Here is a 26,613-nt window from a genome sequence, read left to right on the forward strand (position 1 = left end):
AATTATACGCGTGTACTTGTACGAATTACATGGAGTTTTCAAATTGAAAAGATGCCGACTAATAGCAGCAAAGAGAATTTACAGGAAAAATTTCATTTCCAGGAAGAGAAGGGTTATACAGGCCCATATAGGTACGTTTGCTTGCTTTATAACTTTACGGTTATACATACCGTAACAATTTTTCTGTCGCGTAACCGCCTCTCTCTTTACATCTCGTAGAAAGAAACAACAGCGTAAAGAAATTGGCAACGGAAATGCTTTAACACGGTTTCAAAAAGGCAGCTTTGTCATTTCATTTCACCTAATCGGTAATAAACTTTACTATTTTAAAATTTGCGGAAATTATTATTTGAGAAAAATACTTATTCGTCGATCTTGCTATAGATCTCTCGCCGCTACGTGTAATGCGGAAATTATTATTATTATTTAATTAAAAACAAAATAAATTATGCAATTTACACATTACGACAATCCGCTCGCCTTTCTTCCTTTTACGCGACAATTTAATATCGTAAAATTATTTTTCGATAAGTATTACTATTTCACGAATATAATTATCCACTGAAACACGATATCCGATTGCATTCATGCAACACCCGTTTTTTATTCGTACGCTCTTCTGTTTACTATTTCATTCAAGTTTTACATCAATATGATAAATACGATATACGATATGAACAAACTGCCAAGTATCAGAGATGTATGCGTATGTAAGTACGTAGCTTCAGAGACCTCTAAAACGTGAAAACTGTAGAATAAGCTGAGCAGTAGTTTATGTTTTTATGACGACTTTAAATTAGAGGAAAGATTTCCAGGAAATGTAACTACGACAGAGATCTAGCGCTGACAATGACCCATATTTTAAGTCATAACATTTATATCCGACCGGCATTTTCTGCGCCGCTATCGCTCAAAAGCCGGTGCTTTTTCGCACAATTTGCTTTATACAAAAACGATATAGTGGAGATTTCATTTTAATTTATTTCAATTTAAAGAAAAAAGCGGGAGTAATTTATTCGTCGCTAAGAACAAATCAATATTCGTTGTTCGGTCGTTTGGTCGGTGATTGGCGGCAAAACGAGGAATTTCCATCCTGCGGCCGGATATGCGTTAACGTTAACCGTTTGATTTGCGACAGTCGCGTTAGAGAAACAGCAGCTCTATAGCAAAAGCAGATGCAAATCGTGACTACGGTCGATCGTGCGAATAATCGTACTAAATCGCGTAATAGAAGTAACGTAGCTACGTTTCGTTATTGGTCGATATTCGCGATGACGAGCGATTAGATTCGTCTCGTATCGACTGGAATCGTATGTCTACGGCCGACTGCTATCCAGTAAATTGAGTTTCCGAACGGAGCTTGAGGGGTTGGTTGCTAAGGATGCGAAGAAAACGGCAGCCAGCCTGCACACCGAGATTGGATGCCGAGGAAATCGTCTCGTGGGAAACCGGCTGCCTCACCTAACCCCTCGGTTGCATACTTTCGTCTAATATCGCTACCCGATTGCCAACTTTGCTCCAGAGACGTTGGAAGGCGATACATTTCTAAAGAACGTCCACTTCTTTACTCGATTAAATTTTTATTGACTTTGCAGCGGATCGGTGATTTAGTAATGAAACGGTATCGATAGACACGGTCTACACCGTATCGTTACCAGAAGTGTTGCCAGTATCGTTACCAGAAGAACGAGAAAGAACGAGAAAGAACGAGGAAGAACGAGAAAAAGGAATAAAACAGGCGACAAAAGCTTGAGAATATTGAATACGTAATATGTATTTCCGATATTCTGCCGTGTCGTTTGTACGACGAGACGTATCGGTGCACGACTTCTACGATTCGTTCTTCCTGCCGTATCTACGTGTTTGCGCTCACCTCGAACAATCATCTCGTTTCTTCAGCGAGACTGTTTCAAGTTGTAAGAATTAACGGTGATCTGCCTTATTTGGCAATCATTATCATTGGTAAACATTTAATTCTTCGGGCGAACAAACTTGTTATCCGCCGGATTAACGCGGTTCCGCTTTCTTTAAACAACTCGATGGAGTTTCAGTTTATCAGGAAGAAAATCCTATTTAACGAGGAAACCGTATCACGACTATCATTAAAGATCGTCTTCGAATATCCTGTAAGAAACAGGTATAAAGAATTTTTGTTAACAGTTCTCGCTAAACGCTGATGAAAGACTCGTGCCATTATTAATTACCGCCTACTTATCATCAGATAGAGACAAGAAAAGAGATGATTTTAAGGAAACGTATATTTATCCTTTATAAGAAAAAATCTGAAAGGTAAATTTAGTTTTCTTGCTAGATACGAGCAACTACATAGGTAGTACGTATGTATATCTAGCCTCGTAACGTTACACAGTATAACACGATATAACTAATCGTTGAATCGTAAATGCTTAATAATTAACTATAAGTTAATCGTGAACGTTGGATAATTATCAAAGTAGAAACACGCTGCGGGCTATCATCTTATAATTAATAATCGCTAATGGTAATTAGAAACGCGTCCTGGGGATCCTTGCACCCGATTACAGAATGCTTCCTAAAGATGCAACCCTGTGAGAAGGTAGATTCCATCGAAGATCGTTGAAAGGCCTCGATGTTCGAGGCTGGATTACGCAATTATTTAGTCTCTTGTTCGTATCTTCCATTAACGTAACGATATAATGAAAATTCTTTTCAACCCTATTTTAGTCGTATGACGTTGCATGGTATTTTTCTTATCTTTATGATACAATGGCATACTTGGCATCCAAGACAGCGACAAATAATGCCAAAGCGAAAACGATGTCCGCTAGAAATTCAAAGTTACCAACAAAGTCCGTTTTCGTGAGATTGCTTTCTCTCCGAGTTACATCTGTTCCGCTACGAGGTACCATCGATGCAGATGATACCGATGGTACCAAGAGACGGCGGTACGGACGGTACATACGGAGAATGAACATCATTGGGAATGGAGAACATCGAGGACACGGAAAGGAAGGAGCGCAAAAGATGGTGAAAAGGTCCAGAAAATAAGCGAGGATGGGTGGAGTAAACGGGTTTGAAGAACGGAAGAGAAAAATCGGTAACGGAGGCACGAACAAATGACAGTCTTCCTGTTTCCTTAGCTTTATCGAATATTCACGACCGCGTACAACATCGACGGACAACATTACGGGACGCCAAACACTCGTTCATGGCGGTACGGATTCGTCAACTCGAACAATTTTAATTATCAACATGTACGTGCTTCTTCTTGACGGAGAAAATGCGAGAAATCAAAAAAGATCAAGTGGAAAGACAGAAGGTCTATTCTCGTTGAGCCTTACGTTACGGAACCGAATAAAATGCCACCGATCACGGAGGAAGAAGGCTGACCTTCGTAATGCGGCTGTTTACTCGGGCTGATAATTACGACGCCTTTGATCTTACCAAACATTTGGAAATTTATCGACTCGCAGTGATCTCCGTTACAAGTATATCGCCTTTAATTTTTAAGAAATATAATAATAATTTCCTTTTATCTCGCTACGCTCTAAAGCGTGCTTTCTTTTTCGATAAAATTCAACGAAACTTGATTAAAAGAGAAAGTTCATTCAAGTAACATTGAAACTAATATCGGATATATATTTTACAACGATGGTTGGTCGGTGCTGCGTCTACGAAGGTTTTGTTATATGCGATCGAGCCCTTTATTTTCCAGTAAATTTCATTTATAAAACACAGCCTTCATGGCTTAACGCGTTCCAACGCGTTTAACACTGTGCCATTTTTGCGCTACTTCCCATTTAGACTATGTGTACCATCGCTTTAGACTATACTGTCGCTCTATATTCAAAATGTATACACACGTATATCGTAGCAAACATAAGATTGAAAAAAAACGGTGTAGAACAAATCGAACGAGTTTCCATAAATAATTTGCAGTTAAACAGAAATACACGGAATCCTGCAGAAACGAATACGTAGAAGGTACAAAAAAAAAAAGAGTAGAAAGCACCCGAGCATGAATATTAAAACATTCAAGCAAATATCTGTGTGCGATCATGGCCTAGCAATTACAGAAAAACTAATTGTAAGAAGGAAGAAGAGACTCCTGTCCCATCTATATTTTTGTCATTAGGGATTTCTTGGTTCGTTTCGTCTCAACTCCACGATTAAATCGTAAATCCACGCTGCTCGTTATTCGCATTCTTATAGTTCACCAGATGATTGCTTAACTTTCTCGTAACCAGCCTCAATGGGCATCAACCGATTAGCTTCGAAGCGTCGCAAATGTGGTTGGTTCTTTCTAAGGGTATTATTTTTACACGTGTGCCCCACATCGTAAAGCATTCGTAAAAAGTGCAAACTTTTACGACGCAACCTATAAAATAGTTACCTACAAGAACGTTGGTCCGTAACCGTGACGCGTCCATCACCTTCCCCGAAACCGTCTGTTAGCTTAACCTTAACCGATTCGCGCTGTTTCGTTAGCAGGGGAAAAAATTCTATCGATCCACATAGCGAATAATACACACCGTCGGTTTTTCTTATCAAATTCTAAAACTTGGTGGCTTCTAATTCTACAACGGAAAGAAATCGTCGTATTATATATTTTCACAGCGAACCGTAAACAAAAATCTTCACGGTATTTGTACTATCGTGTATCGTGTAAAACTGCGTGGCTCGCTTTCACAGGAATTGTGTCGCTAATTAAAATATTCAAATATATACATATGTGCACAGCGATATAGCAAAATGTTTGTCATTCAAGTATAGAAGCTAAGCCAATCGCTTTACGAACGAAAGGAAAGCATATGTTGGAATGTTTCTTCGTATCGCTTTTCCAAATAAAATTTCCACTCGTTACGTATATCTCTACGTTTATATAACCGGTAATTAAAGCATAAATTTTCGTAGAGACACTGTTTGTTTCGTATTACTAACTATACGGTTAAGTTCGTCGAATCTTGTTTGTTAATTGGCAAATTCAAGTATTAAAACTGAATCTTTTCGATAAAGGAATTTAGTGGTCGGTCGATTCTCTTTTTTTTCGCCTTACCATTTGTACAAATTTAAAAATTATGTCGATTATACGTACGGCTGCGTGTATGAACGTGCAACAAATGAATGCAAAAACACAAGCAGATAAAAAGTTTCGCCGAACGTGCACCGGTAGATTGGAAGATTGGATTAGTACATGATTGGAGCGGCAATTGAAGAGCTGGATGAAATAGGGGCATTCGGAGAGAGCGAATTTATTGATTCAATTTCGCCGTAACCCTGCTGCCTACCCTTCTATTTTAACTACCAACAGATGGCATGTTGATGCTGTCAAGTTTTCCAGTTTAGTCTCACCGCAATTTAGCATAATCGATGAATAGCCACGGCCGATGTTAATCGGCAACCATAAAATTGACCGATTAAAACGGATGATTGTTGCGTTACAAAGTTGAGAATGCCGTCCTATCGCCAACATATTGAGAATTATGGTGTAGACCGTGAACTTGATAATTTAATAATCGAAAGAAAAATGATGATCACGAATGTACAAATTGAGAAAAATGATCGGCCGGATATGCGATGGTGGTAGGAAATGTCTAAAGGATAGAGATGATTTAGGGAGACGGCTCAAGTGGGACGGCCAAAAAATCTATATGTATACATCGAACAAACGAGAAAAGCGATGAAAACTTTACCTATTTATAAGGAAAGAGAAAAATGTACTATGCAGTTGCGGGCTAATATTTTCCTTAATCACATAACTTTCCAGCTGCTTCTGGCAATAACTCGCGTTTAAAATACACCAAGTTCGCACATAAAGTTCCCTAATTTCCGAAATACATACATACATATTTTGTGTCATACATTTTCCGTTACAGGAATAAACTTCCATTCTAAGATAAATTATCAAGGGTTACTAAAATTCGTTGCTAAAATTCGTTAATAAATTCTTTCTTAAAAGTAGGAATTACATAATATCGTACAAAGGTTATTAGTTATAAGTTTAAAACTTTCAGTAGGAAGATATCTGAAAATAACTATTTTTAACACTTTTTATCGAAAATCAGTTCAAATAAAAGATCAATCGATGTTTGACGCAAACGCAAAAAATTAGAATGCAAGGAAAATGAAAGGTTTCTACTTAGTTTACACGGACATACGACTCAATTAAAACCCTTCAACGATAGATGTACTGTTCGGAGAGACGAATTTGCAAGTGATAATTATCTCGCATTGTCGACATCTATGTTTCATAGAGCGAACATTTCGTCCGAAGTATTTGAGATTTTCAATGAACTCACGCGTTTGACGTTATGACAACGTTATGTTAGGATGATGCGCAACCTAAGCCAACAACGACGTAAAAAAATTACAATTTCCGATGCATTCCGACGTCAGACAGAAAGGCAAGCAGCGAAACGTAAAACAATGAGAAATCGGCCTGTTCTAATTGCAAGGAGAAGCGCGGCAAGTCGAAAAGTCAATTAACAGAGACGAACGTTACCCCGTCTATTCGACGTGACTTAATTTAACCTAGTATGAGTTCTATCCCTGCTACCATCAACTTCTTATTTCCGATTCCCTGCTTCGATTCTTGCTTAATCCAATTCTTCTGCAGGAGGATCGCGCGCCAACAACACGACACTTTTTCGTTTTCCTATTCGTTTCTTTTTTTCAGTCCCGTTTTCATCGTCGTCTTTCCCGTCTGTTTTCTTAGTTTCCAGCTCGTCCGTTTCATTTTCCTTCCTCGATATCATCTCGCTTATCCGTTTCTTGTTGGTCGTTTTAGCTACCGGCATCCACATAGTCACGCTGCTCTCGCTTTTTCGTTAATCATGAAAAATACGGGCGAGCGGTAACGCAATTTCACGGATCATACGGACATCGAGTTACCATTGTTTTACACACGCGCGACCAGATCGTCTATCGATACTAAAAGTATAAAGCAGCAACTTCACAGAAATTACATTTGTGAAAACATAAAAGGTCTGTTTTCGCCTCTGTCTCTCGGCGAGAATTCGCGTTATCGCATTGTATTTTTCTCTCGTTGACATTTATACAGCGTTTTCAGGCGCGAACAAAGGACTAAGAGAGACAATCGCTTCGCCCGATTTGCCGCATATTTTTCAAACGGTGTAAAAGTACTGTTACTTTATGCAGCTTTGTCAAATATCTTAATCCACGGTCCATCAACGACGATGGCATACACGTGGAACGCGAAGTGCTACCGTTAACCAACAAACCCCAACATATATACACACACGCACGCGCACGCACGCACTTATTCTTTCACGAAGCTGTCTAACAAAGAAAAATAAACAATTTGAGAGAGAGAGAGGAAGGGAGGGACGAAAAAATTGACTAACAAATTTGAAAAGAAGAATATGGATGTTTTTAAAAATATTTGACAAAATGAAGGACTAATGCTTGAAACTAATTTAGTCATACAGGTACAGATACGTTCGTATTTCCTTTCAACTGAAATTAATTCGTGAAACATCCCACAAGCCTAATTTTTCTATAAGTTTACCCAAGTCGATAAAAATCGTTATGAAAAGATAGAAATTTCAAGTTTTTGAAACATTGATCTAACGAATGCTTGCAATTAAAAACTGCAGGTTTCCTTATGCATAACGAAAGTATTAAGTATTAAGTATAAGATAGTTAAAAAATAGAAACTTGAAGCTATCGGATAATTTGTATCGTATATCCTGTATCTTGTATCTCGCTAGGGATATCCGTTATCACGAAAAAATGATGTGCATTGTCAATGGTATTGCACGAAGAGGAGGAAAACTCTTCTCTTGCCAGGCATGCGGAGGCTGCGTTATTGATTTTCTGTAGGCGCGTGCGGTTTTCCACACTCACCGGACCTGACTCGTTTTCAAACGGCACGCAATCACAAACTGTTTCGATGGTTCGCCATACGGCATATCGATTGCCGTAACATTAACTTCCACTACGATATTATATTCGTCAATCAACGATAGATAGAATCGATAGAGCTAGAAAAAATTCCTGTCGAGTCCAACGTGTACGAATTATTTATAGTAACGAGCCAGAACATTTCCGTTAACTAGGAATCTATACTTTAAATCAAACGAAGAAATTTTGGAAGAAATGCTTTCTTTCCGTCGAACATAAACGATCGAAACTTTATATAAGTTAAATACAGTTACAGGCTCCTTTGATACAGCGATGTTTCGATATTTAGAACATTTAAATCACGTCGTATCGCGGTTATTACACGTTGTAGAAATCCAAAGTATGCGTAACTGAACGTCTAAATCGCTGCAACGCTTCTTAAACACAATAAATTTGAAAAATATCGAAGCACTGGTTAAACTTTGATTTCCAAACCTCTATATTTTGAAAATATCTTTCAAGCATCGAGTCTCCTAAACTTCAAACTTTGATCGAGCTGTCCTCGAAGCGCAACTAACGAAATTAGAAGAATCGAAAGAAAGAGCGGAAAAAATATGCTAGATTTCCGTTGGGGAGCAAAGTGCAACTATATCGATCGATGAAAGAACACTCGACGAACTCTTTCGACACTGTATTATTGTGTATACGTACCATGAGGCAGAGAAAAATAAAAGCAAAAAGAAAAAAAAACAGAAAAAGAGACGTTTAGAGGAAGCAAGAGGAAAACAAAAATTTAATTAAATGCGCACTGTCCGTAGCGTTCGACACAACCCCTATGTACTGAAATCGAATCACTCATCCATTTCGGTCATCCAGCTGCCTGCATCGTATCCCTGTGTTTTTCGGAAATTCGAAAAGTCGTTTTATCCACGCCGTACCTAGATCTAGCCCGTACGAAACAACGAGAGTGTGAGTTTATCGCGATTCCAAAGAATTCAAGCATGCCGTCACGAATCAAACGGAAAGCTTTATTTTAACGCTACGCTCGTTACACCGAAATCTATAAAAAAATGTTGTAATCAAGAAACGAAATCAGTTTGAAAAAATAAAATGTGAAGATTGAGAAGAGAGATGAGAGAAAAGAGAGAGAGAGAGAGAGAGAAAAGGCAGAGCTTGCGAATAGTCATGGAACATCTTCAACGCGGAGATAGCGAGGAAAGATAGGACAGACCTCGATTACTTGGACAAAGGCGACACGTATCCTTCGTTGGTGAATCGTGTTATCGAATCTCGACCGACTTGGAGCATTCGCGGCTTCCGATTCAAAGCGAGACAATTAAGTCCTATCAGCGCGAATACTCGAAATTGGATAATTGGAAATACGATAGTTGCTTCTATACTTTTCGAATAGCGTTTACCATCTACGGAAGGGGAAAAACGCAACATCTGATAAACAATGATAAATTTAATTGTTATACGTTTAATAATTAATGCATAAAACGGAAAATTTCTGTATTTGTGTACTTAAACAGTTGATATCGAAAATTGCGTTACATCGATGTGCGGACATATTTTCTGGGTTTATCTCGTGCAATAGCTGCGTACACAGTGCGCAAGCAGAACACGAACGCAAGCGCTTATCGAACAGCGCGGACTTGACATTACCAAAGAATCTTCGTTCGATAATTTTCGATATTATCGCAGTCACGATTGTCATACGATCTCTAAATTAAGTCGGACATTTTTAGAACGATGCTCGTTTCGTATCACGACTCTTGGGAGACTCTTGCATTTATCTCGCATGCGAAACTTACCGCATTAATTTCGGTGCTTTTCATTTCTTGCCAACTTTTGTCTGCTTTCGCGTAACCACCTGCTTTTTCAGGGGCATTAACGAAAATGCAAGTTATAATGACTCCGTAATAAGGGCGGTTAAATTCCGTTTCCGGCTTTCGAACGACTTAAGCGGAGAGAAAGGAGAAATAATAGGAGACCAATTTATTGCAACTGTGAATCGCGAAAAGAAAAAGGTTGGGAATGCGAGCGAATAATAGAAGCAACAAAGTCAGATAGAAGGGGAAGAGAGGAAATGAAAAGGACAAGAACGAGGAAAGAAGCCGATATTATTTTGGTCGATCGACGCGCCACGCTTTTACCAGTAAAGACAAACAAAGAGGAACGGGAAGCGGCACGTGTCGGAAATTTACAATGCCCCGGTGACTATGTCCACGAGATCGCAACACCTATCATCGTATCTACGACGTTGATATTTCTTACAGCGTGTGCGCCAATCGCCGAATGGACGTAGAAAATTAACCTGCCTCGATCAGCTTCGACAACGTGTTTCCTGGCCTTTCGCATACACCGCGAGACGCTCTGCGTCGTCGTAATGGCCATTTATCGAATATACGTGCGTAATGCTCGGTAACGCCAGTATCAACGATTATCTTGCGAAAGTTAGAGAACGCGATTCACCGGAGGAACGTTATTACGTAAACGTTTCCATTCATGATGAAAATGGAGTTTCAGCAACTCTGCGTATTAAAGGACACATCGGTAACAATTCACTTTCGAATAACGCGTTACAGCGAGTCTCTACTAGTCTGCTAAACTGTAGGAAGAACTGGTCGCGTCCGATTTCAGCGGATCGTGGAAAGTCGAATGGCTAAAACTCAGTTTTCTTACTTCCTAATGACTCTGGCATCTCCACGTGGGGAATACCATTGCACTCGGGATACGTAAATACGTAAAACGTTGAGGTAACATCTCTCTTGGGTTTCGTCCTCCTGGGAATTGCAGAAGCAGGAGGTTGCTCGGTTAAACTCAAAGATTTAAGTCGAGAACAAAGGATCCCTTATTGGGGGAGGAGAGTGCCGCCGGCATGGATTTCGATTACGAGATAGACAGGATTTATATCGGCCAGATAGTCCACGAATGGGCGAGGAACTTTCGAGCATTATTCCCGGACCATTACATCTACAGGCTGACTATTATAACATTCAAGGAAGGAACATTCGACGCCGAAACCTCGCGATCGCCAACTCGTAGGCTACAAAGTGCGTAAACGCTGAACTTACGATCCGTTAAACTTGCAAAATTTCTCACGTTTTAAAACATTTCCATGGCAAACGATTATCTCGTCCTCGTTATCCTCGCCGTTATCACCGAGAAAATCACGTTCGAAACGCCTCGAAATAGAAGGAAATTACAAATTCCAAATCCTTCTGATCATTACGATACGAGTCGCTAAGATTCGTTAGCCAAGTATTCTCAATTTTTGTCTTGACCTCCCAATCGAAACTTTGGAATATCGGTGGACGATCGTTCGAGTCTTTAGCCATCGCTCCATGCGAAATGCACTTTCGTCCGCGGGAAAACGAGTTACTAAACTTACAACTATGTCCTGGAGGGAGGGGGGCATACAACGTTTCTCACACGGTTGTGTCCTCGCTTTGCGCGACGCAAATACATACAAGTATGCGTGCAATTAGATCAACATCTAGCGAGAGTAATCGTAGAAAGAGACGTCCATCCTTTTCACGCAAAGTACATCAGGTATTCAGCCACGAAGGGCAAAAACATTTCTCGCCGATATCGTCCATCTTTCGTCTCAATTTTTTCAAATTCAAAATTTTCATTCCTACACAAACAGACTGTATGTATAAATGTCTCTATGGCTTCCAACGAAATACGTTGTTTCTCCTATTTATAAAATTCTTGCTCGCGTTAGGAAACTTTTCGGTAAATATTCCCGTTCTATCGTGAGAATTTTAAACTGTGTATTAGCCACCACGTTGTTTATGCCAATATGGATAGTCCAAACTTTCTTCTACTCTTTACTATTTTAAAGACTTTGCGCGGCAGCAGATAATATTGCGACTAATCGCGGGTCTAGTTTAAATTATAGCCAAACGAGGAAACTTTTCCTCGCGCTATACAACTCTTATCCGAAAACGGACTGCAAAATGGTGAAACTTAAATCGGCGAATATCTAGAGAAACGCGATTTTCTGAAAAACAACTCGATAGTAAAAACTACCTTTCAGACTTTCTTCCCACGCCCGGCTCGACTGACCTTTCACTTACAACTTCCCCCTGAAAAAACGAAACTCCGCGACTGCGTGTTTTCCTAGAAACTTGGAGCGCCGGCTCCACCGGCAGACGGTAAATCAGATGTTGATTAACGAGCCACCGATAACTTGGCCACCGTCGAACCTGCCCCAATCAAAAATCTGGACGGTCTCCAAAAGCTTTCCAATCGCCTTTTCCCTTGCGAACTTCTCCCCTAGACGGTCGTGACCCATCGAAGAAAAATAACACCGTCTTTACGAATCGGAAACGCGACTCGCAAAATTCTCTTCCATGGTGCTTCGCGTCAGATCGGACGGGGCAAAGAAACACCGCGTCAAACTGCGTAGTAACAGCGAGCGTCGTTTTTCTTTTTCCACGACCGAATTAGAAGTATTCTCTTGTATGCGACGCAAAAAGCTGAAAATCTCGAAAAGACCATACGACCTGCCACGGTGGTGAACTATCGTACGTGTTTGCATATCCTTGGGTAAACCCTGTAGCTCCTTGAGCCAAGCCGAATAGCTCGGTTGTGCCAGGAATGCCGAGTTGAAAGTTTCAGGACGACCACCTATATTCCCGAACACGGAATACCTTAGAGATAAGATCCCCTTGATTCGGGAATTCTGAATTCTCCAGGATCCTTCTATATCCCTGCCCAGAAATTCCTCCTAAAGTTCAGCTTCCTAAACATTCTGGACAAAGACGATCGCTTCGGTCTCCTTCATTTCCTGTACTAATTATACATTTTCAAATTTATCGCACTTTCCAACGATATTGTGCTACTTTAATGGTATAAGTTAGTCCACCGTTATTGTCCATAAAACTCCGTTTTGCGTTTATTAAATATTTTAAGGAAGTTGGCACAGATATTTCCATTTTTGAAATCGTGTGAAAACACGTGGCAGCAAGAAAAGAAATTAGGACTTGACCGATCTTGATGCAACTAAGCGAATGACCAAGCAAACGGCTAAGCTAACGACCAAGCTAACGAGTAAACTCAAATTATCGAATTTTCAGCCATGTACCCGGCTATGTATCGACAAAAATCGCAGAGACTAGGTTTATATGGGGAACTTTGTTGCACGGTCTATTAGCTATTAGGGGTTAGGCTATCTAACACCCCTCACTATAACAACATCTGTTTGGTTCTGACATGTGGCTGTATGAGCGTATGATAATGGTTGCGCGAAGGGTGAGTGACAGTACCCACTTAGGAGAAAGAGCGCAGAGAGAATCAATCGCGAACCATCTGTTTGAAAAGTTGAAAACAGATCTACGAGTTACGATCGCATATGCGTGCCAAAAGACTGTCAAACTGCTAGTTTCATTTTTGTTCTTACTTCGTCGTTAGTTTCTTACGGATACGACAATTCTGAATTTACCAGCCATGCATCAAACCTATATTTTCTTTGGTTTCAAATAAAAATATATATTCAAATAAAAATTTCTTTCTAGAAAGAAACCTATCTTTGTACAAAATATTTCAACTCTCTTTTCTATTCTACATATTATATTTATGTAGAATATATTTATAGGGTGTTTTAACGTATTTACGGAGTTCTCCTTTGGATAATATCGAATGAAAAGCAAAGATTTAAGGTCGAACGTACGAAAAACGGAAAAGTTTGAGTTCCACAAAGGGATGCGGCGGTAGTATTGCTATTGGACTTTCGTTCTTTCACATATGTATATATGTTCTGGACGATGACGCGGCAGCACGCGGTCCGCAAAGAACAAGTCCAACGAGGTAAAAGTGATGCAACACAACTGGATAACAACTGTTTCGTCACGTTTCCGTCGCGAATCCGCCCGCTGTTGAGAGAGCAGTGTTCACGGCCGTGTCTATCTCATCTAGAACCCGCACGAAAGCATTGACCTTACCGAAACCGGCTTCCGCAGGATATTTTTCAACGCTATCTTCGCATTTCAATTTCAATTACGAAGTTGTCGACGATGATCGGGAAACCGGAAAAAGGTTCTATCTACGTTGCGCGCAGCAGTAAAATAATTCAAACAAAAAGATCCTTTTCGAGAATGAAAGAATTTCCGCAATACCAGCGATTTCGCACGCAACGAACCAAATAGAGCCATTAAAAAATAACAATAACATGGCAAACCATATTCTTTCTTTCTTCCTCTCTTTCGTTTAACGAGACACAAATGTCTACAACCATACTTTGAAAGAATGTAAAAATCTAATCGAAATCTTATCCTGTCGTTATCCTCGATTACATTACATATACATACATGTATGTATACACGGGACTTTCACGATACTAAAAATATCATGATATAAAACGCGCAAGCAAAACTGACATACGTATATACTACGATAAGGTAATAATCTTGAATTTCCTATGAACAAGACAACCACGACTTAATACCGAGTTAATTACGTTAGAAATCAGAAGCCGAGCCTGACTAACTAACTGAATTCGCTATCGAACTTGTGCAGTAAGCTTGCTTTACGGACAACCGCGGTACGAATATCGAATCCATCTCTCAGTATCTGCTCACTGAAACCAACAACTTTCCTATAAACAAATCGAATTATTAAACGGAAAAACTTGGCATATACTCATTTCTTAATTGTAGATATACATATACGCGTAATTCGATGAAGTGCATGTTTGGCACTAGGGAACGAAAAATGCACGTTGAAATAACTTGAAGTAAAGCTACTAATTGTAAGATAAAATAAAATTTTATTAGAACGGTAAAATCATTGCTCGTGCGCGTGTGATTTATAAATTACTCAAACAAAATAAGTATACGATCTAGCCGAAGGGACGATCTATCATCGTCCAAGTTGTATTCGATAGCGTACGTAGCAACGAAGCTGCACGAAAGGTTACTACGTTTCTAGACCGTCCTGAAACTAAAAAGTTTTGTCTTAGGTGGAACAACTACACGGAGAATGTTACGTGAAATTTCCGACGTGAAACATCTATGTTACTCAATTTTCGATCGTGCATTTTCCAAAGGCCAACGCAATTTCTCGAATGAAATATACGAAGATGGCCGCAACGTGCCGCGCTTAAAGATTTCCCAAAGTTGATACAGCTTTCTACGGGCATCGTAAGATTGTTTCACCGAAGAATCGAAAACTTGGAAAAAGAAAAATCGATCCTTTGTCCTTGAGATATGGCCCCGAGGCCAACGAAACGACTTACCCATCACGGTTAACTGCGTTTTTATATTCTAGATGCATTGCGCGAACCGATGCCGCCTTTTGCTCGCATTCCCTTCTTCCCTTGGCAATCGGAATTGCCAGAAAAATATTCCACGATAGCGATAACTCATTTCCCTTTGCCGTCGGACGCTAACCTAAGAAAATCCATTTCGAATCGAGACAATCAAAATGGATGGATATTTTTTCAACGTTTTATCATACGCCAAACTAATAAATATTAGTTACCCATTTTATCGGCAGCTGCTAATATCCTCATCGCCATTCAACATGTTCGACTTACTACATGTAACGTGTTACTGTGCATGTAAATTATGCTTTTTACACGTTATAAAGATCAAAGTCGTATCAAATTCGACGCAAAATCGTTAAACGTTTTAATGATAACGGTATAAAATCAGAAAAGCTGCCGCTATAGACCAGACTGTTTCAAAATTCCGATTCTCTAATATAATAATCTCCGATAGTTCCGCTCTTTTTTTCTGCTTGACTTTTAGTTTCAGATAGATAACGTAGCGGCGCACTCGCGACTATATCACTAGTATCACCATCACATACGTGAGCTAGTGGTCCTTAATTGGAACTTCCGGCAGGGGTAATTTTACGATTTACACTCTGGAGAAGAGCGTCTCTCTTTATCAAACACAGAAATTCTTCGCAGATGTAGGTCGAAAAATCTACGAATGAAAATTAGCGATAAACAAATGATTTTCCAATGCGCGATATATACATACGCACGTATGTGTACGCACACGCGCCTATTTAATACGTACGTATGTATTAAATTAAATTGGAAAATCAGAAAGATAAACTGCATTTGTCACGGTCTACGAGTCTCCGATATAAATATTCGAAGAAACGTTATCTATGATTTCAACGAATTCATTGTGAGTCAGGAAAACCCGCTTAGTGTGTCTTTCCGTTCTTCGAAATAGAACGGAAATCCGTGTTTCAAGTTTAAAAAAAAATTCTTTGTCAAAGATTAAGACGCATAACGAGCTCAATCTTTGTATTTTATAACCGTAGAGTGTAAAATGTTGCATCTCCGTAAACACCGGATATAATTTTAGTATATAAAAATCGACAAAATCGTATATTCACACGAAGAAACGGCATATGTATGGAATACGGTTTCCCATGGTCGACAATTTCACTTTAATGCAGAAAAAAAGAGGAGAAAAAGTATAGGCGTTCTCAAAAAACAGGCACCGCACTTGGTTTTCCTTTGAAAGAATCCGAGAGAAATGTGCGAGACACGCTCTTCGTGAAAGGATGATTCATGAGACGTGGAGACGGTCGAGACACACACACACACACACACACACGCGCGCGCGCATACGGGACACGGATGCGGATCCGCACATATATCGTGCATGTATATGGGCATAGATAGGCGCGTATGCATATGTCATCGGGCCAATAGCACACTTCACAGGCTAGACGTTAAGCAACGTAAGAACGTGCATTTTGCACGAAATACCGATCTATCGATGCGCGATTAACGATTTCAACTAATTTCTATCGTTGTGATTCAACGTATGTCAAGGAGCACGAAGCAAATCAAATTTATATACGCTTACCGCTTTCGATATAAGGAACCAGCAACAGCAACAGGAGAAAAAGAACATATCCACACGTATCACTGATCATCGTAACCATATTCTCTCGCACGATGAGATGTCGTTGGCTAGATATTGGCACCACCTCGCGAATACGCGCAAACAACAATAAACAAAACAACAACGCGACGACGCGAGGAAATAGCGAGTGGTGATCGGCAACAGTTCCAACAAGACGATACAGGGAACGCGACGTAGAGACAACCGACAAAACGTTGCCTCGTATGTACACTCGATGCACCGTGATCAAAGACCAACCAATATTTCCAGTGTATTCAGCACTCAGCCTGCATAGCAACTAGATCGGGCACACAGCAGCACACATTCGATGGTGTTTTCACTGACGTTACGTTACGTTAGGAACGCGTACTGTTGTTGGCGCGCGCGACTCTACGGACCAATCTAATCACACGCGTCGTTCGCGAACCGAGAGAAAATGACGGACGGCCACGGCACACAGGACACACGGCACGTCTCGGTTCAGAGCTGACCAACTTACGCCATCGTTTTCCACCGATATTATCACTTGCACGCGGACAGTCCTTACCATCGACGATCCGCCCCTCGTAACCTTTTCTCCGTTGCACGATATTCGACTTTCTCGTTTCTCCTATATTTCTTCACTATTTACTTCTCTGCCATTCGTTTGGCCTCGCTGTCTCACGATCGTTGTAACAGCTGACCGCTCTTTATCTCACACTCTTTTACCAGATGATTTGAGATTTAGCTGACGCATCGCATCAGCAACAAAACACACACACGACATCGGCTAGTCGCCACCGTTGCCACTGACAGTCCTACCACCGCTGCGACTTTCATTCCCCTGTCTCGTTTATCATGTATCGTTAGTTTGTCGCTCTATCGTCAGAGGGCGACAGTTACCACTTCGTTCCATACGTGCTATCCTAAACGCGTGACGTCATTCGTGTTCACGATCACAACCAGTGACGTTAAACGTTCAGCCTGGTTCAGCATAATCGTTTCTTACGTAATTCTTTATTGCCTGTAAACATGCGTCTAACATCGAAACAAATATTGCAGTACATATCATATTAAACAATAGTACAGGCATTTTTACGCAAATTTTATCGTCAATTTTAATTTCTATTTCATCGATTTCTATTTCTTCGACAGCTGTTAAAAATACATCATATCGAAGGAGAATGAGCATAAACAGATACGAAACACGAGTTATCGTATTTCTTTATAAAATAGTAATTGATAATTAATCCGTAAACTAATGGAAATGTTTTCAAAGCACAAGATGAAAACGGAGAGTAAATTTCCTCTCTGATAAAAATACGCGTGCTAAGCTTATGCGGAAATAGAAACTTTTACATTTATGTGGTTGGGCGCCCTTCCAGTTCTCATATAACCGGGAGTTTTAAAATCCCAATATGGACCAAATTTTAATATCACCTATCGCAACATGATTCGTTGTTCATTTGCACAAAATTTCGGTAAATAATTTTGTCATTAATAATACTTGTATATATCGTAATAGGTACAAATGTAACTATACAAATAAAAAACTAACCTTTCATCGTTGACAAAATTATCTTTGCGAAAGCTAAACGCAATAAAAAATATGCAAGTTTTAATATAGAAGGAGATGCGATCTTTTCTCGACAGTAGAGATGCATCCAATATCGATTAATTGTAATTTAATCGTTGATCCATAATACCAGTAATATCCATAATAATAGTAATTAAAATGTAACCTAATGAGATTGGTAAAAAAGTATACTATACCACTCCGTCTTGTTCAATAACAACGATGTCAGAGATTCAATTTGCAAATATAAATCAATATCCCAAATATAATAGACGGAATAACGAAGAAAGAAATGGTTCTAAACCTACACAGAGCGTTGCGCGAAATTCATCGGAATACAGTTCAAGTAAATTTATTGCGTAAAACGTAATTCTGTTTTATTAGATTATTAATTTCGTCCCGTAACAGCGCAACCGGTATCGGAAAGAGGTTCGAATTCTCGGAAAATTCGTGGAAAAGAAAGAAGGGAAGAAAGGGGAAGAGAGAACGTCCAAACTGCAAATTCTACGGCCAACAAAAGGCCTGATAATGTAGCTAAGAGGATCTACCAATGGTGTAGCCAGTGTTGCGGAAAGAAAAAAGCTAAGATAGTCAGAGCGCGCAAATCCAAGTCAAATTTCTTTAAACGTTTGAAAGAAAAATGTAAGAAGCGTAAGAAAAAAAAGAAAAAGACTACTTTCAGCGAGGAACGTACTGTTTCACCGATACGATACGAGGAACGTCGCGTTTCTCCGGTACAACACGAAGACGCAGTCAAGGAAACGTCGAGAAAAGAGCAGGACGAAGGATTCGATGAATCGAAGGGTGCAAAGGAAATCAGGAAGAGGAAGAAGAAGAAAAAGAAAGATGTTTCTGAACCACCTGTGCGTACGTTTCAAACGGATCAGGAAGAGAAAGTAATCGATGATCGTGCTTCCGAGTTAGGGATAGATTTCACCAAAAGCTGTTGTTATTTATGCGCTCAAAACACAATGGCGATCGCGGCAGCAATGTCCAAGATAGGAAAGTTCCATATGTCCATACAAGCTTCTACCAAAGAAACATTAACCTCTGACAAAAGTTGTAGCCCAACTATGCATGTTAGAACCGTACAGTCATCCGTTAAGGTAAAAATGCGCGATATGGGTACCCTGCACCCTGATAAAAAAAAGAGGAAAAGGTCAAGGCCAAAGTTAAAGCTTAATAAGAAGCTTAATATTCTTCCAAGATTAAAATTTCCCGCGTATCCAAAAGTACGAACCGTTGCTTGCGGAACAGATAAATCGACGAAACATAATAATATGCCACAATGTAGAACAAATCGTGGGGCCAACTGCGTAACCGACGCTAATCTAACGTAAAATGATAAAAAAAATCGATGACAAACGAAGAAACGTTTTATTCGATAAAGAGATATTCGGTTTCACACGTCCGTACGGATGAAGATTTGAAACTTTGCTCGTTGACGAAGATTCTTATAAAGCACCTAAGCTCGTCTCGGAAAGTCCTTTCTTCGTTCGATTTAAGGAAGACCTACCTGCGTTTTTACGCACATAGTACTAGGTATCTTACCTAATACTATTTATAAATTAAACACATATTTTATAATACTATATAAATAAATTAGTTTGATTCCCTTTCCCTCGTCGTTTAACTTTCTTCCACCGAGCATTCCACAGATACATCATACTCCGAGACAAGCAAAGATTCTTTTTATGTTTCGTTTATTGTAGTTGTAATTTATGTACACAAAATTTTTACCTCATGCATTTTTGGTAACATAAATTTGTATTTTACAGCTGTCTAAGTAACAATCAGAACTATTGGAAAGAAAATATATTATGCGCTAGACGTCCAGCATGTCTTCAGTCGTCAGTATGAAATCATCGTAAGTATATACGTTGAATCGAGAAATTGAGTCTTAATCGCACCATAGACGAGGTACGTTGCACTTGATTCGCGCTCGTGTCTCATGTCGGCTAAGTAGTTCGAATCGATATTCGTTCAAACAGCATCCGGCGATGATGCCACAGATCGTGACGGTATCGCCATCGCGTTAATATTGGCGTCATCTGACGCTGAAGTTCCAAACACAAGCGGCGTAGTGTAGTACGGTAACAAAGAGTACTGAGCCGGTGGAAAGTATGCCGATGGGAAAAGCCCTTGCCTTTGGGCAATCTTTAATCTGGAGGTAAGTTGTTTCTTCCACTTGGTGCGACGATTTTGAAACCACGTTTTTATTTGGACTTCTGTCAAATTTAGGGATTTCGACAGTTCCATTCGTTTGCTCACACTTAAATACTTGTCGATCTACAAAAGAAACGTACCTATTAACTTCTCTTATAGATTGCAGCTCTATCATTTCTAACGACCGAACCAATTTTACTTCTTGCTCGATAGAATCTTCATAGAAAATTTGTTATTTGAATTCCAATATTCTGTCCTTTATTATCATTATCATTTAAACAGTCGTAAAACCCCATATGGAAAATTTCACTTCAGTTATCGCTTATTTAACGGGCATGTTTCGTCTAAAATAAACCCACAATGTTGAGATTTCATACTATTTTTATTGACATTTTAATTAATCGAAACAAGGGATGCGAATATTCAAAGTGCAAACGACTTATTTTACCTTATTTTAAAGTTGTGAATTTAGCCACAATTCCCGACAAGACAAATAACGTAAAAAAATATTTGACAAACCGAGGATCGTTGAGAGAGTGACATTTCGAAACTCGCGTGAATTTTTTGACGTTAGTAAACGGTTAAACGGAAAATGTTTAGTATAGGAATATATGTTTTCTTAGCACGTGTGTAAAAGTATAGGTCAATTGGTTTAATGTTTACACCTTACACGATGGATACTGTTTTATACAAATTTTAGTGAACCGCGAAGTTTGCTCATAATTATTTTCTAGAATTATGAACGTATCTAAGTTAAATAGAGAAAGAAAAAGTTGCCAGCTTATCTCTGTTGACCTCTTTGATTATCTACTAGCTTTTTCTTTTGTAATAAGAACGTTCGTGTCATGGATTCGTATCGGACACAATATGGTAGTTTACTTTCTGAACTTTCAATAACTTTGACAATTTGTCGAATTTTCGAATCGCGATATCTATAGAAGAAAATCTGTAAATTTGTTCGTTGTTTATGGTAGGTGAAAACGAAATAACGTTCTACGAATGATAACAACTCGTACAAAATTACTAGCCTGTAGCTTTCTTTGTCGAAAATTTCTTTTTGATAATGATGAAATTAATAAAGCGATCGTTGCGCGCGTGCACGATAAAAGAACAAAAGTAAAATTATTTATGCATTTGTTAAATATCTTAATTGAGAAATATACTTCATATACCTTAAATTCCGCTTCAAGTCTTTCCAACTGTTTCGCACTGTATGCTTGACGTGGCTTTCTGTCGATCCCCGGTTTTCTGGATCGTCTTCCACTCGGTTTGGGCGCTAAAACATTTAAAAGGATAGGAATATCTTCCTGTAATCGTAAGCATGAGAATTTCAGTGAAATTAAGTATTAAATTGACTATGCACGTCGAAAGAGATGACAGTTGACATTCTCGAAGATTTATAGTCGTGATAATAAAAATTTAACATTATAATCATGTCTCTTAATTGTTTCACTAACTTCGCCAGCTTGTACTCAATTACCACTTTCTTCGATTCGGCCTGCTCATTGGACCACGACTAGAGTTACCAAGCGTGTCTAAAACATGTGGGATTGTTTGAGGAACGTGTGACATCTTACTGTCAATACGAGGCAGAATGTGGCAAAGAGCTGGACAAACAGTTTATACCGAGGAACGTTTGGATGCGATTATCATTATAGTGCAAAGAAGTTCCACATATTTCCGTTCAAGGGGTTATATGAGGTATTATACCGTTGTTAGTCACATTTAGATAATATGACACTGCGGTATATCTGACATAAAAAAATACACAAAGAGAACGTATTAATTATAATTGTACAATTTTCACGCTAACAACTTCATTGTTGCTTCAAATATGTATGTATATACAAATAGGATAAATAGGCTTAACGGCGATTAAATTTTACAAATTTATGCTCGCGAATATTACAAATATAATACCATGACGGTATAATCTTAATAAAAAAATGATTACTTAAAATTAAATGTACACGTTGATTGATGTTATATTCGAATGTACATTGGGACGTACATTTTTTTGTTTATGCTGTTCGATAAAATTGGATAAACTATAACTTTATTATTTGCGTTGGATTGGATCGCGTATGATTATTATCATATAATAATATAACGAAATCGAAAGCCTCTTCAACTTTATAATGCATACCTATACGACGATGTCAATGGAGAAATCGTAACGGTCATTTTGAAATATAATTTTTTGACATTTACCACTCTCGTAAAATGGTTATCCTCGAATTCTGAAAATCGCGATGACTTCACATAGAAATAGAGACTTCTTCTTTTTCCCCTTGTTTAACGTTCAGTTAGCTACTCGGCCCTTACACTCTAAACCAACAAATAGATGTCGCATGTTTGCACACAAGACCTTTTGTGTTTTCTTGTAAATCTTTCGACCGTATCGAAGACTGCTACAAATAGCGATGCTTTGCTTCTTAGCAATTTTCCATACATCTACGACTTCCCTTCTCTCTATGTTTAAACTATAAATAAAACACATTTTCAAGGAAACCGAACCGAACAACCGAACCGAAGAATGAAATTACGCATAGGAAAGTAGAGAAAATGAAAAAGTAATATGGTTTACGCGAAAACGAGAAATAGAAGGCAACAAAAAGTCATCTTTATTTGTTATTTAGCGTTAGTTAACATTAAGTTGTATGTGTATATTTACGACTATGTTTCATCGTCGTAAACTGAAACTTTATTCAAGTTATTAGGCTTGCACGAATCAATCGACTTCCATACGTCTATTCGAATTAATGGAATTGCCACGATGGACACTCGTTTCCATTAATCGGCACGAATTGTTCGTGCGAATCGATCATATTTCCTAGAAGTGCAGAAACTATTGGCCAAAAAGGGAACGTAGCGACGAAGAAAGAAAACTGACGGAGTAAAGATTTACGAGTGTACGCAGACATTTAGCACTTCTCCGGAAGGTAGTTAGAGTAACGTCGCTGATAAATGGGCTTCTAACAGCATGGCGGATAGTAGCGAAAGAAGAGAAACAACGATGGCGGATTGAAGTCTCCGACGTATATTATTCGCTTATTTTCACAGTCATACAAAGTCGATATGAAAGAAACTTGCTCAACTATGTATTAGATGGACAAGTAACGTAATAGACAATGACGAGTTTGTCCGCTCGCGTTCGTTCGCTGCGACAGCTACGAGTCTCGGTAATTTTATATAATATATATGCGTGTGACCGTAATCGAGTAGATACACGCATACTATTTCGAAATCTGGCAACCTTTGTTTCTTTATATGTAGCTGGTTTGCTCGGCACGAGCAATATTTTTCTAACATTCCTCGAAAGGCATACTCTATATCCGAATGTTAGTAGGTTAGACGAGAACAAGGTTAAACAATTCGATATACAAAAATAAGAAAAGTTGCTCGATACTCGAACAACGAAATATTTTACACCTGACCGGTACAACAGCAAAATTAAGGGGATACAACACCCTAGCTGTTAATGTGACGTTCGCGTGTCGAAAAGCTGTTACTATAGACGCCTCGAGTAATCTCCGATATTCCCTTTGAGCCGAGAAAGAACTCACCGATTTCGCTTTTCTCGGCATTGTTCGCGAAAATGGAATTACGCCGATAAGTTATTACGAGCAGGTAATTAGAATCTTTTGTCCTAATAAAAAGGAATCGCTCCCAAACGTTTTATGCCTCGACAGTCAATATTCGACGAGTTATAGTTTTCAGGTATCGTGGTAGAAATTCCACGTCATGTTGCATGATTTGCGATTCAATTTTTAACCTAGTTAAACATATAACAACGATTGGTATAACAGATTTTGACCGAACTCACCTTGTAGACCAAACAGCTGGCCAGGTTTCGATTGAGCGAACCAACTGTTATATAAAATGGATGCAGAAGCAAGGGATGTCGCCGAATACGCGGAAGGATCTGAAAGCGTCACTTCCGAATACGATAATCCTGCCGATGCGTATAATCCTGTGTTCATATCTGTAAAAACAAATAATTTATCGCCAGCTGATTTTTTCTTAGTTCCTTTTTTGAACAGTTTTCGTTATCTTCTGTCTGTATCTATCAGAGAAAATACTTGGCCGATCCTTTGCGGGAAGACTCATTCTTGCCGAAACATTGGATAATGCGTAAAACATTGGATTTTACGAACGGTCGCAGAATAATACAGTAATTATACAGAGACGTTAATAAATATCCGAAAATTCTTTCAAATCGTTAACATCAAGCCTAAACACGCAATAACTTTGCATAATAAATAACTAGAGTCGAACGTAAACAGGCAAGTTTATCCTCGCAGCGTAACAAAATATATTATCTGTTTTTCTAAATCCGACAAATAATCAAAGGCTGAGATAGCAGAGAACGAGGGAAGGAATTAATACTTTGTCGTTATAATTGTTTTACCGGATTGCGTAGCTGATACGGCTGTTGGTCTGATAAACTGATTTTCTTCCATTTTCGCCTCCCTATCTTCTTGATCTTCTTCTCTGTCATCGGAATAATTTAAATTAGGAGCCACTTGGATATTTTTCGTTTCGCGTCTGCCAAGAATGTTGTCAATCGTAAAGGCACTAGCCGCGGCAACCGGTGACGAATTTTTTCTTTCTATTTGCTTCCTATGAATCTCCTTGTAACTTTCGCTACTCGAATCGGATGCACATTCCATTGTATCTTGATGGTTGTTTGGCGTTTTCACGAATCGTTCGCGATCATCCCTCGTTCGCTCGTAAACGTTATCGACAAAGCGAATCTCTTTTATATCTTGTTTCGCAGAGGACCGTCGCAGATCGTAGATTTCGTCGCTCACCTTACCGTGATTTTGATAAAGCTCCATCGTCGGTAATGTCATTGGACTTTCTATTTCCAAGTTCTTAATTTCTAATCTCAGCCGACCTAAGCACGCATTTAAAATGCTCGATAACACCAAGCTTGATTTACAAATTGCATTTCACGATTTCTTTTTTCAAAACTATTTCACGTTGTGCACATTTCCTATGGCGATCACAAAGTAGATCGTCGTTTAAAACAGCGAGTACCAATATCTATACACTAGTACGTTCGTATTTTAACACAGTCTAATTTAACGACAATTCCATCGTATCGTCACGTTAAACGTCAAACGTTGAACGTTAAACGAGTTGCGATTCGATATATGTTACTTTAAAACACGATATTTATTAAACTTATCTTCGGTTAATCTTTGCACCGCATCGAACGTCTAATCGACGGCTAATCGCCCTCTCAACCTTTCGAAAGCAAGTACTTCGATATGTATGACAGGTGGCACGTGTCTGTGGTCCAGAAGAACCTCCCAGCTTCCCCACCATCAGTTCCTGAGGGAAGGTCATCTCGCGATGCTGGACTAACATCTCGCACCAGGAACCCCCACTTGTTTCTGTTACCTGATCGGAGTAGGGGTCAAAAGCTTATTCACACTGGTTTAACGTTGCTTTACTATCATATACCGCGATAAATCGATATACCTATCCTGCTGCTAAACATTTTCAGACGCTTCTTCCTTCGCCATTTACCCTTCAGCCTCTGATACGCGAGTAATATGTATTCCTCTGTAACCTACAAGTAGTAACCATGTTTTTTCGATTTGTCTTTGATCTTAAATTCGTCGAATTTAAAATAAATCGAAAGAGGAAGAGGGAAGACAAAATAAAAGGTAGGGCTATATGATACCGTACGATGTCAGTTCGCAAGTAAGTAAGTTTGCCGTAAAGAACTAAACTATACGTTACGATACGTTTGGCTTATTATTATTATTATTATTATTCTTTTATTCAAACGTTTAAGTTTGTCCGCTGCACAATACACCGCTAGCCTATATCGATAGTTTCGAGCGAATATAAAATCCATTTTCCATTTCCATTCCATTCTGTCAATGGTATCTCCGGATTCCATTTCCGATGTCGCCCGTTTTACGTAAATCGTTAATTGACCGTTCGAAACGCAGATTCGTCTTGAGACGGTCATCCGGTCAGAATGAAACACGATCAAACGTGAAATTCTATTTTACGTGATATCGCTATCGCGTAATTCGATGTAAGAACATTGTCATTGTCATCTTTACGTACACTATGTTGAAGATATACCCGAGATATTATACATTACAGTTTAATAGGGCGATATGCGCAGTAGCAAACTTCATCTACCGA

The 26,613-nt window shown here is 39.1% G+C and overlaps 3 protein-coding genes across 5 annotated transcripts in view; 1 reads left to right on the top strand and 2 right to left on the bottom strand.

Moving 5' to 3' along the window:
• LOC117208929 (disintegrin and metalloproteinase domain-containing protein 10) overlaps nucleotides 1-17,534 on the bottom strand; it is a 77,820-nt gene extending 60,286 nt beyond the window's left edge. For all 3 annotated transcript variants that reach the window (XM_033450459.1, XM_033450458.1, XM_033450457.1), the window contains exon 1: nucleotides 16,683-17,534. In XM_033450459.1, coding sequence (XP_033306350.1) covers nucleotides 16,683-16,761 — 79 coding nt within the window. In that variant the 5' untranslated portion in view covers nucleotides 16,762-17,534. The remainder of the gene's footprint in view (nucleotides 1-16,682) is intronic.
• A 920-nt stretch (nucleotides 17,535-18,454) lies between these two features.
• Nucleotides 18,455-19,616, top strand: LOC117208933. The gene is made up of 2 exons (XM_033450462.1): nucleotides 18,455-18,622; nucleotides 18,685-19,616. Exons 1-2 carry the CDS (start codon nucleotides 18,499-18,501, stop codon nucleotides 19,614-19,616), a joined length of 1,056 nt encoding a protein of 351 aa, XP_033306353.1. The 5' UTR covers nucleotides 18,455-18,498.
• Nucleotides 19,617-20,058: 442 nt separating this feature from the next.
• Nucleotides 20,059-25,396, bottom strand: LOC117208932 (homeobox protein engrailed-1a-like). The gene is made up of 4 exons (XM_033450461.1): nucleotides 24,854-25,396; nucleotides 24,269-24,427; nucleotides 21,615-21,718; nucleotides 20,059-20,565 (listed from the first exon to the last, which is right to left on the bottom strand). Exons 1-4 carry the CDS (start codon nucleotides 25,296-25,298, stop codon nucleotides 20,260-20,262), a joined length of 1,014 nt encoding a protein of 337 aa, XP_033306352.1. The 5' UTR covers nucleotides 25,299-25,396; the 3' UTR covers nucleotides 20,059-20,259.
• Nucleotides 25,397-26,613: the final 1,217 nt, after the last annotated feature.

The sequence above is a fragment of the Bombus bifarius genome, unplaced genomic scaffold, assembly GCF_011952205.1.
Source record: "Bombus bifarius isolate JDL3187 unplaced genomic scaffold, Bbif_JDL3187 scf7180000008163, whole genome shotgun sequence".
In the NCBI taxonomy this organism is placed as follows: domain Eukaryota; kingdom Metazoa; phylum Arthropoda; class Insecta; order Hymenoptera; family Apidae; genus Bombus; species Bombus bifarius.

What these genes read in the sequence shown, in the direction of transcription:
- LOC117208933 (XM_033450462.1), top strand. Translation starts at nt 18,499, where the DNA reads ATGTCAGAGATTCAATTTGCAAATATAAATCAATATCCCAAATATAAT. An exon ending in TTCATCGGAATACAGTTCAA is followed by an intron (nt 18,623 to 18,684) that starts GTAAATTTATTG and finishes GTCCCGTAACAG; the next exon opens with CGCAACCGGTATCGGAAAGA.
- LOC117208932 (XM_033450461.1), bottom strand. Translation starts at nt 25,298, where the DNA reads ATGACATTACCGACGATGGAGCTTTATCAAAATCACGGTAAGGTGAGC. An exon ending in CCAGCTGTTTGGTCTACAAG is followed by an intron (nt 21,719 to 24,268) that starts GTGAGTTCGGTC and finishes TAAATGTTTTAG; the next exon opens with CGCCCAAACCGAGTGGAAGA. An exon ending in GACTTGAAGCGGAATTTAAG is followed by an intron (nt 20,566 to 21,614) that starts GTATATGAAGTA and finishes TTTCTTTTGTAG; the next exon opens with ATCGACAAGTATTTAAGTGT.